This window comes from Scomber scombrus, chromosome 18, assembly GCF_963691925.1.
Source record: "Scomber scombrus chromosome 18, fScoSco1.1, whole genome shotgun sequence".
Lineage (NCBI taxonomy): Eukaryota > Metazoa > Chordata > Actinopteri > Scombriformes > Scombridae > Scomber > Scomber scombrus.
This window is the reverse complement of record NC_084987.1, coordinates 28,458,378-28,472,765: the sequence shown is the minus strand read 5'-3', so window position 1 is coordinate 28,472,765 and position 14,388 is coordinate 28,458,378. Positions and strand designations below refer to the sequence as shown.

Genomic DNA, 14,388 nt, shown 5'->3' with positions numbered 1-14,388 from the left:
CAGTTTTGGCCAAAGCACTGAACCCTGAGGAATTTGATGTCTAATTTTTGCATGCACAGAAGATTCATGCATGTTCAAACTGAAATCGATCTGATAAATAGGACCAGCTTAATGCAATTCCTCTAATGCCTTTTAAATATTCCAGTCTCTGTAATAGGAGACTGGAATCATTGGCATTAAATTGGCATGCTACATATTGTGCTACATTGTGCATTTCTCAAAAAGTCAAGAAGTGGCATTAGGGTAGCACAACTAGCTAGCAAAGCTCTGTAAATAGAGCTGCATTCCCACATACAAGGAACCTCTCTAACAACTGTCTTTAGGAATGAAGGAAGATTTCACCCAGTGCAGCAGTGTGGCTTATTGGCTTGTTTTTATTTTAATTAAAAATACAAAGTTTTATTTTTGGAGATCTAACCAATTTCAATATTTCGTACTTTATACATAACACATTTTCCAAACATACCATTCTCTTATGTAGAGCTTTAAAAAGAACGCAGTCATGATGCAAAATCTATCAGGTACAGCAGGTTTGCATCTTGATAGAGGGTTGAGGTTGATTTTTATGGACTTTTTTTCTTCTTCAGTATTCAGTGTCCATAAGGCTCTGCTTTGCTGAGTGAAAGAAATAATGATCTTTTATATAAACACAGTCAGTAAAGATGTCATCACCTTTTAAAAACAATGGAGAAATAACATTTCCAATTTATTCAGGAGGAAACCACTTCACATGACTGACAAAACATCGATTATGGACTGTGGCAAAAAAAACAAAAAACAAAGAGCATTGAAATAGGTGAAAGAATCTGTTACAACATGGAATCATTGTGACAACACAGCAATCCTCAGATCTTCTGTTGTCTCACACTTGCATCACTGGACGAGCCTCTTTGGCACGGAGGTCAACCCCAGAAGCAGCGAAGCCAGTCCCACCCTGTCAGAACACAGAACCATTTTATCACTATGTGACAAAGGCGAAGTGTACAAATACCGTTTGGAGAATTTCACATTTGGGAAACATCAGTAAACCCTGTATTAGCATTAGTGAAGGACAGCACTTTTTGTGAAACCAATGGCACACACAGATATTAGTCATTATTAATTTCTGAAAAGATTGTTAAAATTTAAATCAGTGAGATTAGACTGTTTTATATGCAAAAATAACACTGATGAAGCTTTGGTTAAAGTTTCAAAAGATTTCCCTTGCTTTGCCTTTATCCCACTACAATGTTGTATTTCTCTCACTTTTGCTTTCTCATGCTGTCAAAATCAAGCCACAATGACTTCCATGGTATCCAGGGATACTCATCCAAAGGCTTTTATCAACCTTCTGCTGGCTCTGCTCCAACACCACAAGCATGACCCTGTCCCATCTCTTATCTTCATATGGGCTTACACTTTACAAAGATTCTTCACATCAATTGAGCGGAATCACAGAAACTCTTGCAGTCGTTAACATCCGTACATATTGTTATACACTTCCACTTGATACCTCCTTATTGTTAATTTTGGGAACTACACAGCTACCTCAGGAAATGAAAAAGAAGACCTATAATTGGTCAGATAGTCCTTTTATTTAGTTTGATTGAGCGGCATCCTATGTAGCTCTTATAATACATCCATGGTTGCAATAAATGCACAAATAGTGCAAACAGTCCATTTACTGCCACCGCTACTGTGTTGCGTATACAGTTCATCACTGGTGTGTTGATTTTGTAGGAAGCATGTTGCTTTCTGCGGTCAGACACTCAGCTCTCAGTCTGCATTAATAGAGCAGCTACCTCTGTTCAAGATGATAGTTTAGCATCAACACACCGTCCTTGGAGGCAGGGGTTTGTGTGGCCCCCTTGCATTATCAGTTAAAATGTTAACGGTAATTGAATAATGATATCCCTACTTTATAGAATATATATCTCTGTACTATTTGGCTTGCATTTTATACCCATATACAGTACAATATATTCCTGTATTTATCCTTTATTTTTTAATCACAACATTATGCAAATGAGGCAAACTCATTAAACATCAGGCAATTTCAGGTGTGCAGTCTTCCCTTAACTCTATGTGTATAATAATTGGTTAATAAGAATAAAGTATGTACTGAAAAGTTATTTAGATGGTTGATTATTTGAAAGAGTAAAAACTGAGACAATGCTCTATAATACAGTGTTGGACCCAACTCTGCTGTTATGACTGTGTGCCTTGAACTGATGTTCTCCTTATATTACTTGTGTAGCAGTAAGACTACACTTATTCTAGTGCATTAAGACCATCCTTTATAATGCCAAAATTGAAAATGTAAATGTTAAGGCTGATATTTTAAGGGGGGGGTTTTACTTCTTTTTGTATGTAAAATCTGATCTGGTATGTTGATAATTGTATTTCCTTCTTTAACATATTAAACTAAAACATCACAATTTGCCCCTATACATTTTACAGTAAAGTGTACTTTACCTCTACTTTTCAGTTACATATGACCGCTGGAGTACTACACCACCCAGGTAAAACAAACATCCAGAGGAAACACTGCCTTTACACATAAGTACACACTTACCCTCTGCAGTGGTATGATGTCTTTGTCGGAAAGTTTGTCTCCAGTAACAGGATCAATCATGTCCTTCTTGATCAATTTCTCTACACACTCCTGTGTCACAACGATACCCCTGAACACAGGACAGTGTGTCAGTTATCCTCTGAGAGTGCTCACAGAGATCACCTTACAACTGAATGGAAGAGTGGATATGACACACTGGTATTTTAGTACTCACGATTGTCGTAGAACAGTGCAGGGGACACTGTTGCCAAGGACATCTCTGGTTACTGCACATACATACCTGTCCTGGAGAGAGGAGACAGGATAGTACAGACTAAGAATGCATCTCTCCACAACTCACAGAAGAAGATTTGAGCTTTGATGATGTGGAAAGTAGCTGGTGATATTCTGTATCTACTGTCAAAAGTTCCATTTAAAGATGAACTGAAGACTTTTTCAAGCACATTCTCTTGTTCCAGCTTCTCAGATGTGATGGTTTGCTGGCATCTTTACATCACCACAGTGCTAAATATATTGGATTTCAGACTGCTGGTCAGACAAAACACGGCATATTTTGCAAACTGATGGGCATATCCATATATTTAACATATATATATTTAACATATATACTTTACACTCCCCCCCCCATTTTACATTTCGGTTCTGCTTATCGGTTTAATCCCGAGAAAGGGAATTCCAATCAAAACCATTTCCCTACTCCCAGGAAATTTAATGACAGGAACAAGCAAAAAAATATTATTATTTAAAAATAAAAAACAAGGAACATTGGTGAAATATATTCACTAAAACATGGACAGTTTACTCTCATAAAACAGGTACATGTGCAGTAGCGGTTCCTCATATGGGAGAATTGGGCAAGCACCCAGGGCGGCATTTTGTTATGACTCATGGGGGGGGGGCGGCACGAGCTCTTAAAACGAGCTCTTAAAAAAAAAGATCCTGGTGCACAGGTGGTCGAGTGCGTATATGCAGTGGCCCCCGGTTCGATATATGTATATAGTGTATATTTATGGATTTATTTATTTTATTTAAAGGTTTAATGCACATTAATAAAACATTTTAACAAATGTTAACACACCAGAATGAGCCAAAAGGCTATTTTATATCTGCTGTCCCTGGACTGATGTTGAGTAGTGACAATAAAAGAATATAAAAACCCTAAAAGAAAAAACAGTCCTTGTGATTCTTTAAGTTCTGATAACTTATACAGTGATAGTTTGTGCAGAATTGTGTTCATTGTCTTGTAGAAATGTTGGAGGTGGTGATTGTGCACTTTAAATAGTCTGTTTCCTGTTCTAAATGCAATAGTGTAATAACTGGATTTTCCATTGTTCTGATGAAGGATTTGTGCAATTGAGAAATATCATTCTCATTTCATTTCTATTATATTATTCTTTTTTTCCACAGAGCTTGTACATTTCTTTATATTTAACATATATTTTTAGATGTCCTTGTGGACATACAGTATATATATTAAACAAAATTCCTGGGTGGGGGGGGGGGGGGTCTCGCCCAGGGCATCATTCAAGCTAGAACCGCCACTGTACACGTGTGTGTTCGCGTGCTGTGTGTCGGTAAAACACAACACAGCCAAATTGTTAATTGCAGTGTTTGTATCTCTAAAAGTAGAATGGGAGGCAGAGCCTTCAGTCATCAGGCTGCTCTCCTGTGGAACCATCTTCCAGATTCGGTCTGGGGGGCATTATTTCAATACTTATTTAATTAAAATTATTTTAATATGTATTTAATTAAAATGGTAATAATTTATTTTGTATATTGCAATAGGTGTTTTTATTTTCAAGAATGTAATAATTAAATTGGCTTACAGCACATAAGCAACATCACCAGGGCTAATTTATATTTAACCTGCAGCTCCCTGGTGGCTTATGTCCATCATAATTGCATGATATGAGACTTTAGAGGGTCGGAAGCATGGCCACTGTTCTTGATATTTACTCAAAAACTTCTGGGGGACATGGACCCTCTTCTGTTTGTCAGGTCTGCTGCCCTGTCCCTCCCTGTCTTTGTCTTCCTCATCTGCCATGATAGCGGCAGAGCGGTAGAGTTGCTGCAAACGATTTGTTGGCTACGTGTTTAAACTGTATAAATAATCACATTCCTCCTTATATACAGGCCTACTCTATCTGCAATGGATATACACACACACACACACACACACACACACACACACACACACACACACACACACACACACACACACACACACACACACACACACACACACACACACACACACACACACACACACACACACACACACACACACACACACACACACACACACACACACACACACACGGCAGGAGGCAGGGAGGAGGGGGAGCAGGGATGTTACGCTATACGTTCGGTAGGCTCGTTATTCTCCGTTACTCTACAATGATTGGTTGAAACTGCTTCACCACGCTGCTGCATCGTGCTGTCAGACATGAGTACTGCACGTGGACATTTCCCACAGAACTCACATGTCCGCAGCTTTTTTCGTAGTTTAGAGAGGCGAGTCGTACCAGCGTATTTAGATGTCAAATTGCGTACCTGCTACAGGTTGGCAGGTCTGCTATAGGCCTACACTGATGGGGGACCTTCCATAATGCACTGAGCTTCTCTCTCCTCCCTTTCTGTTCATATCCATTTACTATTTATGCATTTCACTATCTTAACTTTTCCCCATAGTGTTTCTGCTCTCCTGCTTCACAGGTGGATGCAGAAGCCCAGGGCCATGGACATCCAGGTCCTGATAGATGATCATGCGTGCATGCTGTTTTTATCAAGTTATACTCCTATTTTTTTTTTTTGGAACGGTTCACAAAGTCCACGGTTCGGTTCATATCACAGTTTTGGGGTCACAGTTTTCGGTTCGATTCGGGTTGTTCTTTTCTGAGGGGGGTTTTACACTTCATTTCTCATATTTCTAGACTGGATGACGTCATCAAGGCAAGAGTGCAATACAGATTAATTTAAAAAAAATCCGTAGTAGTTTAACTGTAACCAACAGTCATGTATCTAGGAAACTTATATATTAGTGCCTCAGATTACACACACTGACAGCTGAACATAGGCGGGGGTCTGGGATTCCCACCTGACCGGCCCTAAGTGACGAAGGAAAAGATTATTACACTATAAAGAGTTGTCACATGAAAACCATCGTGCATGCATGCTCCATAATACATTCATTAGTTTGATGAAGTTACTAGAAAAATGTCCCGTGCTTTTTTGCATCAGTTTTTTAATATGCACACGCCTGTGGCATGTGGAATGATGATAATAATAATAATAATAATAATAATAATAAAAATAATAATATTAATAATAATAATCTCCGTAGGAGATCAAGGTCACACGTCAACATAAAATGGGACATTTATTCGTAACCGATCAACCACTGTGCTATTGGAGGCTCTCTCAGGTCAGTAGCTGCAGGTGTTGTACTGTTGGAAAGCTTGGCACGGAGCAAAAGCCTCCATCCTCCATAGGTCCCACATATAATAATGTAATGCCTCCACGTCGTGCCAAATGAAACTTCACTTCACTTTCTATGCCTGTCTCTCCTCCCACCTTCTCCCTCTCTCGGCCTTTCCTCCTTTCTCTCCCTCTTTTTGTCTCTCTCTCCTCCTCTCTCTCTCAACCCTAACCGGTTAATGGCCACCTACTTAGAGCCTGGTTCTGCCTGAGGTTTCTTCCAATTAAAGGGAAGTTTTCCCTTGCCACTGTGTGCAAGGTGTGCTTGCTCATGCAGGAATGTTGGGTGTCTTTAAATTAAATTAAAGAATACAGTCTAGACCTGCTCTATGTGTTAAGTGCCTTCAGATAACTTTTGTTGTGATTTGGCGCTATATAAATAAAGATTGAATGATAAAGATCAATTGATATGATGATTGCAAGCGCTGCCAAGCAAGATGCCAAATTGCTCATAAGGAGAAACTGCTGTCACAGCCATCATGAGCAATTTAGGGTTCAGTGTTTTGCCCACTGACTGGAGGAGCCAGGAATCGAACCGCTGATCTTCCAATTAGTGGACAACCTGCTCTACTTCCTGGGCCACAGCTGTTTGCTGTTTAATACGTTGGCTTTTGTCTGGGCAATTTGTGAATAGATGTGACAGACAGGAGCTTTGTTATTTCAAAGCAAGTCATCACCTTGTTTTTTATTTTTAAATGTATTGCTTACTTTCCTTTTGTATCAAACACAACCGTCAGATGAGTGAGTGCATCCTTTTTGGGGAACTATTACACATTCACTCGCTTATGTTCACAGTCACTGTTCACATATAAACTTAGATCGCCAACATTGATCCTTGTCTTTTTGGTGGAATCTGTATTACAACATCATCTGTAAAAGAGTAGTTGAGTTTTAAGAGATCCAGTTCAACACTCCATTTGGTGTGAGTGTAAGTATAAGACAGACAGAAGTTCACAAATGCTACCTGCAAGGCTAAGCCCTGCAAACTGCACTGATACACTCTATGAAGTCTATATTTTATATTCGTGTGTGACAAGAGATGGAAAAGTCATGTGATTGACTGCTCTGACAAATAAAAAAATGATTCTCACAGAGAAAGCAGGTGTAAACTGACCTGGCGGGTGAGCAGGGCCACTCTGTCCAGGCTTGGGTCCAGTGGGGTGAAGCGCACTGTGATAAACTCATTCATCTTAATGGGACGTCCTGACATGGGACATAACACAGCCTTACTCTGTCAGACATTAGGAAAGGAGAGAAAAAGGGAAGTGATGAAAAAAGTGATGTCTGCCCATAATTTCAGTTTGGAAGGCAACAAATACTCAGTGACAGCCAAAACAGGATTTGATCTTTGGATTCAGGGTCAACGTGCCTTGAATTTTAAAATAGTGTCACCATGAAACCAGCAGATATACAAAGCAAACAAAAAATATCATGACATCAACATTGAAAGCAAATAGGCACATAGCAGCAACTCCAAAACAAACATGCACTGTCATGCAAATGATGAGACTCTAAAGGCCCACTAAAAGCTTCAAGGATCATCATGATGTAATATATCAGCAGGAACAGCTGGACTCACAGTCCACTCTGTGTCAAATTCTACAAACCATGCCAACCCGCTGTATGTGTGCAATTTATTCAACTCCTCTATGTGTGTAATTGTTATTTTTATGTATTAATTTTAATCTTTAGAGCATTGCATACAGTAAAGTCATTGCCAGTAGTTGCTTTGGATACGAAAATATATATATATATAGTACAGTCTTAGCATTATCAATACACATATATATATACATATATATACACATATATACATATACATACATACATATACATATATATATACACATATATATACATATATATATACATATATATATATATATATATATATATATATATATATAAATGATAATTTTTTAATAAACGACAACGAAATAAAAACTAAAATGAACAATGCAAAACTAACTAAAACTAAACTGAATTATAGTTAAAATCAACTTAGTTTTTGTTGTCGTTTAGTTTTCTCTCTTTTTAATGTCCTGTTCAGTTTGACTTTTTCTAATACCTGGAAAACTACAACTAAATAAAAACTCAACTAAAACTACTTAATCAATTGTTAAACTAACTAAAACTAAAAAAACAACAACTGAATACATTTAAAAACTATATTAACCCTGCTATTAACATGAGCTCTAGGTTGCAGGACTTTTTATGATCATCTACTGAGCAATAGTAGAGATGTTTAGATTGGATTCAAAGTTTTGGACAGATAGAAGGACACACAAACTTTCTGACAGATGACATCGCCAACAGTTCAATCCCTTCTTATAAACATTGAAAGTCATGTAACCAAGAATAAGCAACAACAATATTTGTCAAAACGCTACCACGACCTGACATGGCAGGAGAAGACACTCACTGGTTTCTTGATCAGGGTGGGCTTGGCCTCTGGTGTCAGACAGGGAATCCAGAAACTGGGCAGGCTCTGGCTGGACTGGGCAGCAGAACTGGTTCCAGCACTGGAGGTTTCTGCTGAGCTGCTGTCTGTCCTGCTCTTTTCACTTCCTTTGCTCTGCCCTGAAGAGAAAAACTGATGTTCTTTACAATATTTACAGTCTTATTTAAGGTCATAAACTGTCTGCATGAGAAATGTAGTTTTGGGATTGAATGAATTGAGACTAGATGAAGACATGGCTGTATTTCAATTACAACAGATAATTAAGTGCTTTGCTTAGGACCCTATGATTTCCGCGATCACGGAATGGTGGACGGAATCACGGAATTGGCCGATTAAAACGGAATTTATTTTTAACGCGGAATTTGACATAATTTGACTGAAATGCTGTTTTCGTGTGGAAGAGGAACGTGTCTGGGGAAAACTGCACGGAGGAAAGCAAATCTGGGTGGCACAACAATCCCCCTCCACACTGAGCCCATCCCCCTTCAAAACAATGTAAGCACGGCAAAGCGGCTGGCCACGGCTCTGTGTTCGTCGGCGAAAAAACTTTGAAACTCGACACTATTACTGTACTGTACGGTATTAAGTAATGTGTTGTTTGTCACCTCAATAAATTTAAGTTAATTTCTATTTAATTTGTGTACATTTTAGTCATTTACATTAAAAACACACTGTTTTTGTTAGTAAAATAAGAATAAAAAGGTTAAAAAAAAACAGGATTCCCAAAAATTAAAACGGAAAAACGGAATTTGGGAAAAAATAAAACGGATTTTATGGGGCCCTATTTGCTCAGAGGCACCACCACTGTCATATTTATTTTCATCTAAGTGATAAACACACTACGAGGTGCTGCTATTTTGACAACGTCCTGTCTAACAGACTGTCTTTCTAGAGACTTCTTTAAATAAAGATTTGTTTCAATTTAATCAAACTGAACTTTTTGAAAAAGGTCTCTACTGTGGATAAATGGTAAAGTGCCAGCAGCATGATTTAGTGTAGCACAAAGATGGATCTTTAGAAAGTCATTTGATCACAGGAGTTACTGTTATCAGGTAGCTTTTATGACCGGTCATCACATTTTATACTCATACGTTAGACATTGTTGTTGACATCATGTAAACAGCTTTTTCAAAATTAGCCAGCTTAGTGTGGACACTGTCTTCAATATATTGTACATGACCTCTATCTCAGTGAACTAAGCGTAATGCCACAGACACATACCAGAGGTGAATGGGTTGATGGGTTTGGAAACGATGCTGTTCTCCCTGGTTTTGAACTTCTCCACTCTCTCTCTTTCCTCTGACTTGGACTCAAGCTGGCTGTTACTCTTCTGTGCTTGCTTCTGCTTCTCATATGCCTAAGAATGAAATGATTCCAAAGTTAGAATTAGAGGACATCTCAATACTCTGAACTTAAAGTCAAAATAGAGAATTTCCTTTTAACTTTTAAGAGAATTCCTCTGAAACATGCCACATGAAGTTTATTTACATTACAGAACATTATTTATGTTCTATGTAAGCACACATTTACATGTGTTTCAGGAACATAACCATTAAAAGAGTGAAGTCAGTTGATATTTATCAGTAAGCTGACAAACCACTGAGAACAAAGACTGACAGAGGAGCAGGGCTTACCTTCATTTTTTTGGCAATTTCTGTCTTCTGGTGCAGAATGTATTCAAGAATGGCCTGTTTTTCATACAAGTATCCATCAGGACTGAGGACAGTAAAACAAACAAGAAACGTAATGCTTACACGTAATAATAATAATTAATGTATTATTAACTTTATTTGTACAGCACTTTTCTTAAAATAATGTTTACAAAGTACTTTACATACACTAAAAACCCAAGGAGACAGTGATGTTAAATGACCACAATTAAATTAATAATAGAAAATTTAAATAAATCAGTAATAATATGTGTGTTGGGTATACATACGTCAGCACAGGATCCCGGCAGGGCTGCAGGGACAGGCAGCAGCAGTCAAAGTCTTTGATTGCATCTTTACCCAGTCGAATACTCTGTGTCCCGTAGCCAGAGGCCGCTGAGCAGAATGAAAGCAGCACAGGACATACTTACATGGTTTACTGGAAGATTACACTGTCTATACTAATGCTGTCCAAATTAGGTCTAAATGTGACATTTATTTATATGGAAGGTCAAAGGTTCTGTCTGAAATATAATTACATTGGAATTTCCATCTGCAATAAAACAGGTTATATAAGTGAAATCTGTAATGTTAAATGCATTTGGGAACATGATTGTTCTACAGTATGTTTGAATACTCCATTGACTGAAGTGTGTGTATATACAGTACTGTGCAACAGTTTTAGGCACTGAAAGCTTTGTCTTTAAAACAGCAGCAGTGTTCCTTGTTACACCTGTAAACAGTTGTTCACTGCTTGCTACAACGTTTGCACAGTACTGTATATGATTGTTTTATTTATTTTCATTTATTAGCCTTTTCATTTTTTTATGTTTCTCCTCCGTGTTAATTTAATGTTCTTTGTAATGTGTCTTATGCTGACACTGATGAAGGTCCACAAGCTGAAATGCATTAATCTCATAATAAAGTTGTTCTTTATACTCCAAGTGTTGCTGGAGTTTGGACCTCTTCATGTTAAATACATTTCTTATCTCATTTCGAATGATTACATTTTTTGTTTAAATATAATCTAAAATAAAAGTGTAAATGTTTAAAAGGATGACAAAATGATTCATGGTGTCACACTAAAACTGCCATTTAAGTTTCTGTGCAGAAAAATTCTGAGAACCATTTAATTCCTGACAAAACAGTCAAGCATCAAAGCAGGAACAGGGCGTCCTCATCTACGAGCAGCTGTGAAAAGACTTTTGACTAAACTAAAAAACTATAATAAAGCAACATATACACACTTCATTAGGTATACCTGTCCAAGTGCTCGTTAACACAAATATCTAATCAGCAAACCACATGGCAGCAACTCAAGACATAGTCAAAAGTAGGAATGTCAGTTTTGGTTAATGTTGCTTTCAATAACTTGACACCATTTAACTGGTAACTAACCAGTAAATTGTTAAGAAAAGAAGTCATGTAGCTTTCATTTGTGAAAGCTGTCCAACAGTTGTTGATCAGCTTGTCTGCCCTAACATGATTAGCTTGACTTTTCAGATGGCATAATGGACTTAAACTTTATGTAATAAAATTCTTTCAATCTTTTCTGTGGGGGAAATCTCTGAGGAATGTTTCCAGCACTTTATTTAATCTATGCCACAAATTATTTGAAAGCAAGGTGTGCCTACAAAAATGAGTGAGTTAGTGCATGTATTTGTGCAATTTTTGCACATATTTATGGTACTTTAAGAAAACTATGGGAAGAATTTGATCAATTAAGCATGGACGTCGTTAGGCCAATTTTGGGGGGGGCTTAAGCCTCCCTAAAATGTTCTAAAGCCCCCCCAAACCATTCAGGGTTTCCCACAGCACTTTCCAGCTTAGGCGGCCGCCTTAACTAACGTCTTCAAAAAATGTACAGCGATGTATATTAATGTTCAACCAACGTCTGCAGCGGTGTTACTGCAGGACGACTGGTCGAAACCGCTGTGTCCGACTGTCTGACTTCGACCCTGAACACACCTGTAGCTCTCTCTGTACCTCCTGCTAGCATAACACAGAGAAGCTAACAGTGATATTAAGTTTAAGGAAACAAACACAGACCGCTGGTTAAAACATAAATCTACATCATCTGAGGCAGAACCTGCTCAGAAAAAAACAACAGAGCCCGGAAAACTAATGCAAACAGCGCCATGTGATGTCAACATTAATTCTCAGACAGGTAACTGACATTACTAAAGTAACAAGTTTCAGGCTAACCGGCTGCGCGTTTTATCAGCTGATGTTACAAAACCTAAATATTAAGTCACTCAGATGTTTCTCATTCAACAGACCTGAAGAGAGAGAGTGAGGCATTCAACAAAAACGTGATGCTACTGACACTGAATATAACTACTTAACTGTATAATACTATATAACTTTTAATTACTATAAAATATAGTCCAGAGAATAACTTCACTACATAAGATACTCACTGGCCTAACCTGTGCAATCTAATTCAATCCAATGAAACAGCTCTAAATCTACATTTATGAAGCTTATACTACATTTTTTGACAAGAAGGTGAAAATTCTGCTTTATGTGTATTATTTAGTGATTGTGGTGTATTAGGGTGCAATGTAATGCACCCAAGTACACCATCACCACTTAGTATGACCTCAGTAATAAACAAAGTAGAATTATCACTTGTTTTGGCAATGTCAACAAAAGCTGAAAATGTATAAACTTCTAAAAAAAAAGGGCAGAATTTATAGCAGAGCTGTTGTATTGGATTGAATTATATTGCACAGGTGTTCCTAATGAAGTTGCAGATGACTGTAGTTCAGAGAATGAAACTACTAATTACTATATAATATAGTTCAGAGAATACCTTAAATTGAAGGAGAGTGACAGAATGTCTGACGCTTTGCATTGTGACTGATGAGCTTTTGCGTCCGTTCACAAAATGCTAAAAGATATCAGTATGTCAGAACATATCTCTGTCTAGCAATTAATGTTGATACATATCATTGCGCAAGTAAATTCGGGACCTTTTCTAGTGGGTAGGTGTAATACCTATGTATACTACACTACTGATGTGTGTTCGTCACATTTCACTATGCCATCTCTTAGCAGCTGGTTCTGGTATACTGTGAGCATGGCACATCGCTCATAGAGCTCTGTATATCTCAAAGATTTTATTTTTGTATAAGAAAAAAATTTGCAGCACGCACATTACTTTGGGGCTAAGCCCCCCTAAAATATAATCCTAGTGACGTCCCTGCAATTAAGTCTGAACTGTCATTGCATCTTAATGGAATTTGTTTTGTGTGTGTGTGTGTGTGTGTGTGTGTGTGTGTGTGTGTGTGTGTGTGTGGCTCTTGCAATTGGTACTGGTGGACTGTGTGACCTCTAACTTCATCACGTCATTTATTCGAGGGAACATCGAACACTACTTGGTCTGCTGTTTTAGAATGTGTAACCTGCCGTTCAAACCAGTGCTAGGTGTTTAACTAACGTGTCAGGTTTACAGCTACATGGTGTTACCTGTATCTTTCTTTTTCTCGTGGTATGTGTAGACTGCTCCAGCCGTGCAGTTCTTTCCATGGCGAGTCATTGTAGTTCACACAGATGTAACAAGTGAATCCAGCTGGAGGGACTGGAAGGAAAATAATGGTGTTAATGCAACCGTGATCATCGATGCTAACGTAGAAGCTAACACTAGAAGTAAACATACATTTATTCACTACGTGTTCAGTAAAGGTTAGATTTGAAAAAGAGATAAACGAACGGTGGCTGAAGACAATGGAGGTATTACCAGAGCTACGTAGAAGGTTATACAGTTATCATTTATAATCTTATAGTACATAAATGGTTTTTACCTCGTGAAAGAGTCTTGAAGTAGTATCAAATCAACAATGGTTATTCTTCTTCTGTTGATTTATATTGGCGGTTGGCAACCAGCTTTCAGGTGCATTTACCGCCACCTACTGGACTTGAGTGTGTATATAGGAATATATCCTATTTCCTATACCCATGTCCTTGTAAACATGTAATTAAAACAGCAAACCCTTTCTGTGATATACTCCCTAACAGATTCCCTAATGTCAAGCTTAGTTTTTCTTTTTCCAGCACTTGGATCAACTCCTGACGTTCCTCCCTGTACTTAATTCCCCCCTGTATGTATTTCCTCCTGTATCCTTACTCTCCCAATATTCCTGCCAGATTATATATATATGTGTTTTCTGATAATGGATTTGAGCCCGTCCATACAGTATTGTATTTAACGTAAACCTTCCCCTAGGGACTAAAGACGGAAATTA

At 37.9% G+C, this 14,388-nt stretch overlaps 1 protein-coding gene across 1 annotated transcript; it reads right to left on the bottom strand.

The window, feature by feature from the left end:
* Positions 1-180: 180 nt before the first annotated feature.
* On the bottom strand, positions 181-13,989 carry nosip (nitric oxide synthase interacting protein). Its single transcript, XM_062438010.1, has 10 exons — positions 13,948-13,989; positions 13,613-13,724; positions 10,432-10,537; positions 10,127-10,208; positions 9,714-9,849; positions 8,454-8,611; positions 7,146-7,262; positions 2,769-2,839; positions 2,555-2,663; positions 181-934 (listed from the first exon to the last, which is right to left on the bottom strand). The coding sequence occupies exons 2-10, from the start codon at positions 13,680-13,682 to the stop codon at positions 863-865; spliced, it is 921 nt and encodes a 306-aa protein (XP_062293994.1). The 5' UTR covers positions 13,683-13,724; positions 13,948-13,989; the 3' UTR covers positions 181-862.
* Positions 13,990-14,388: the final 399 nt, after the last annotated feature.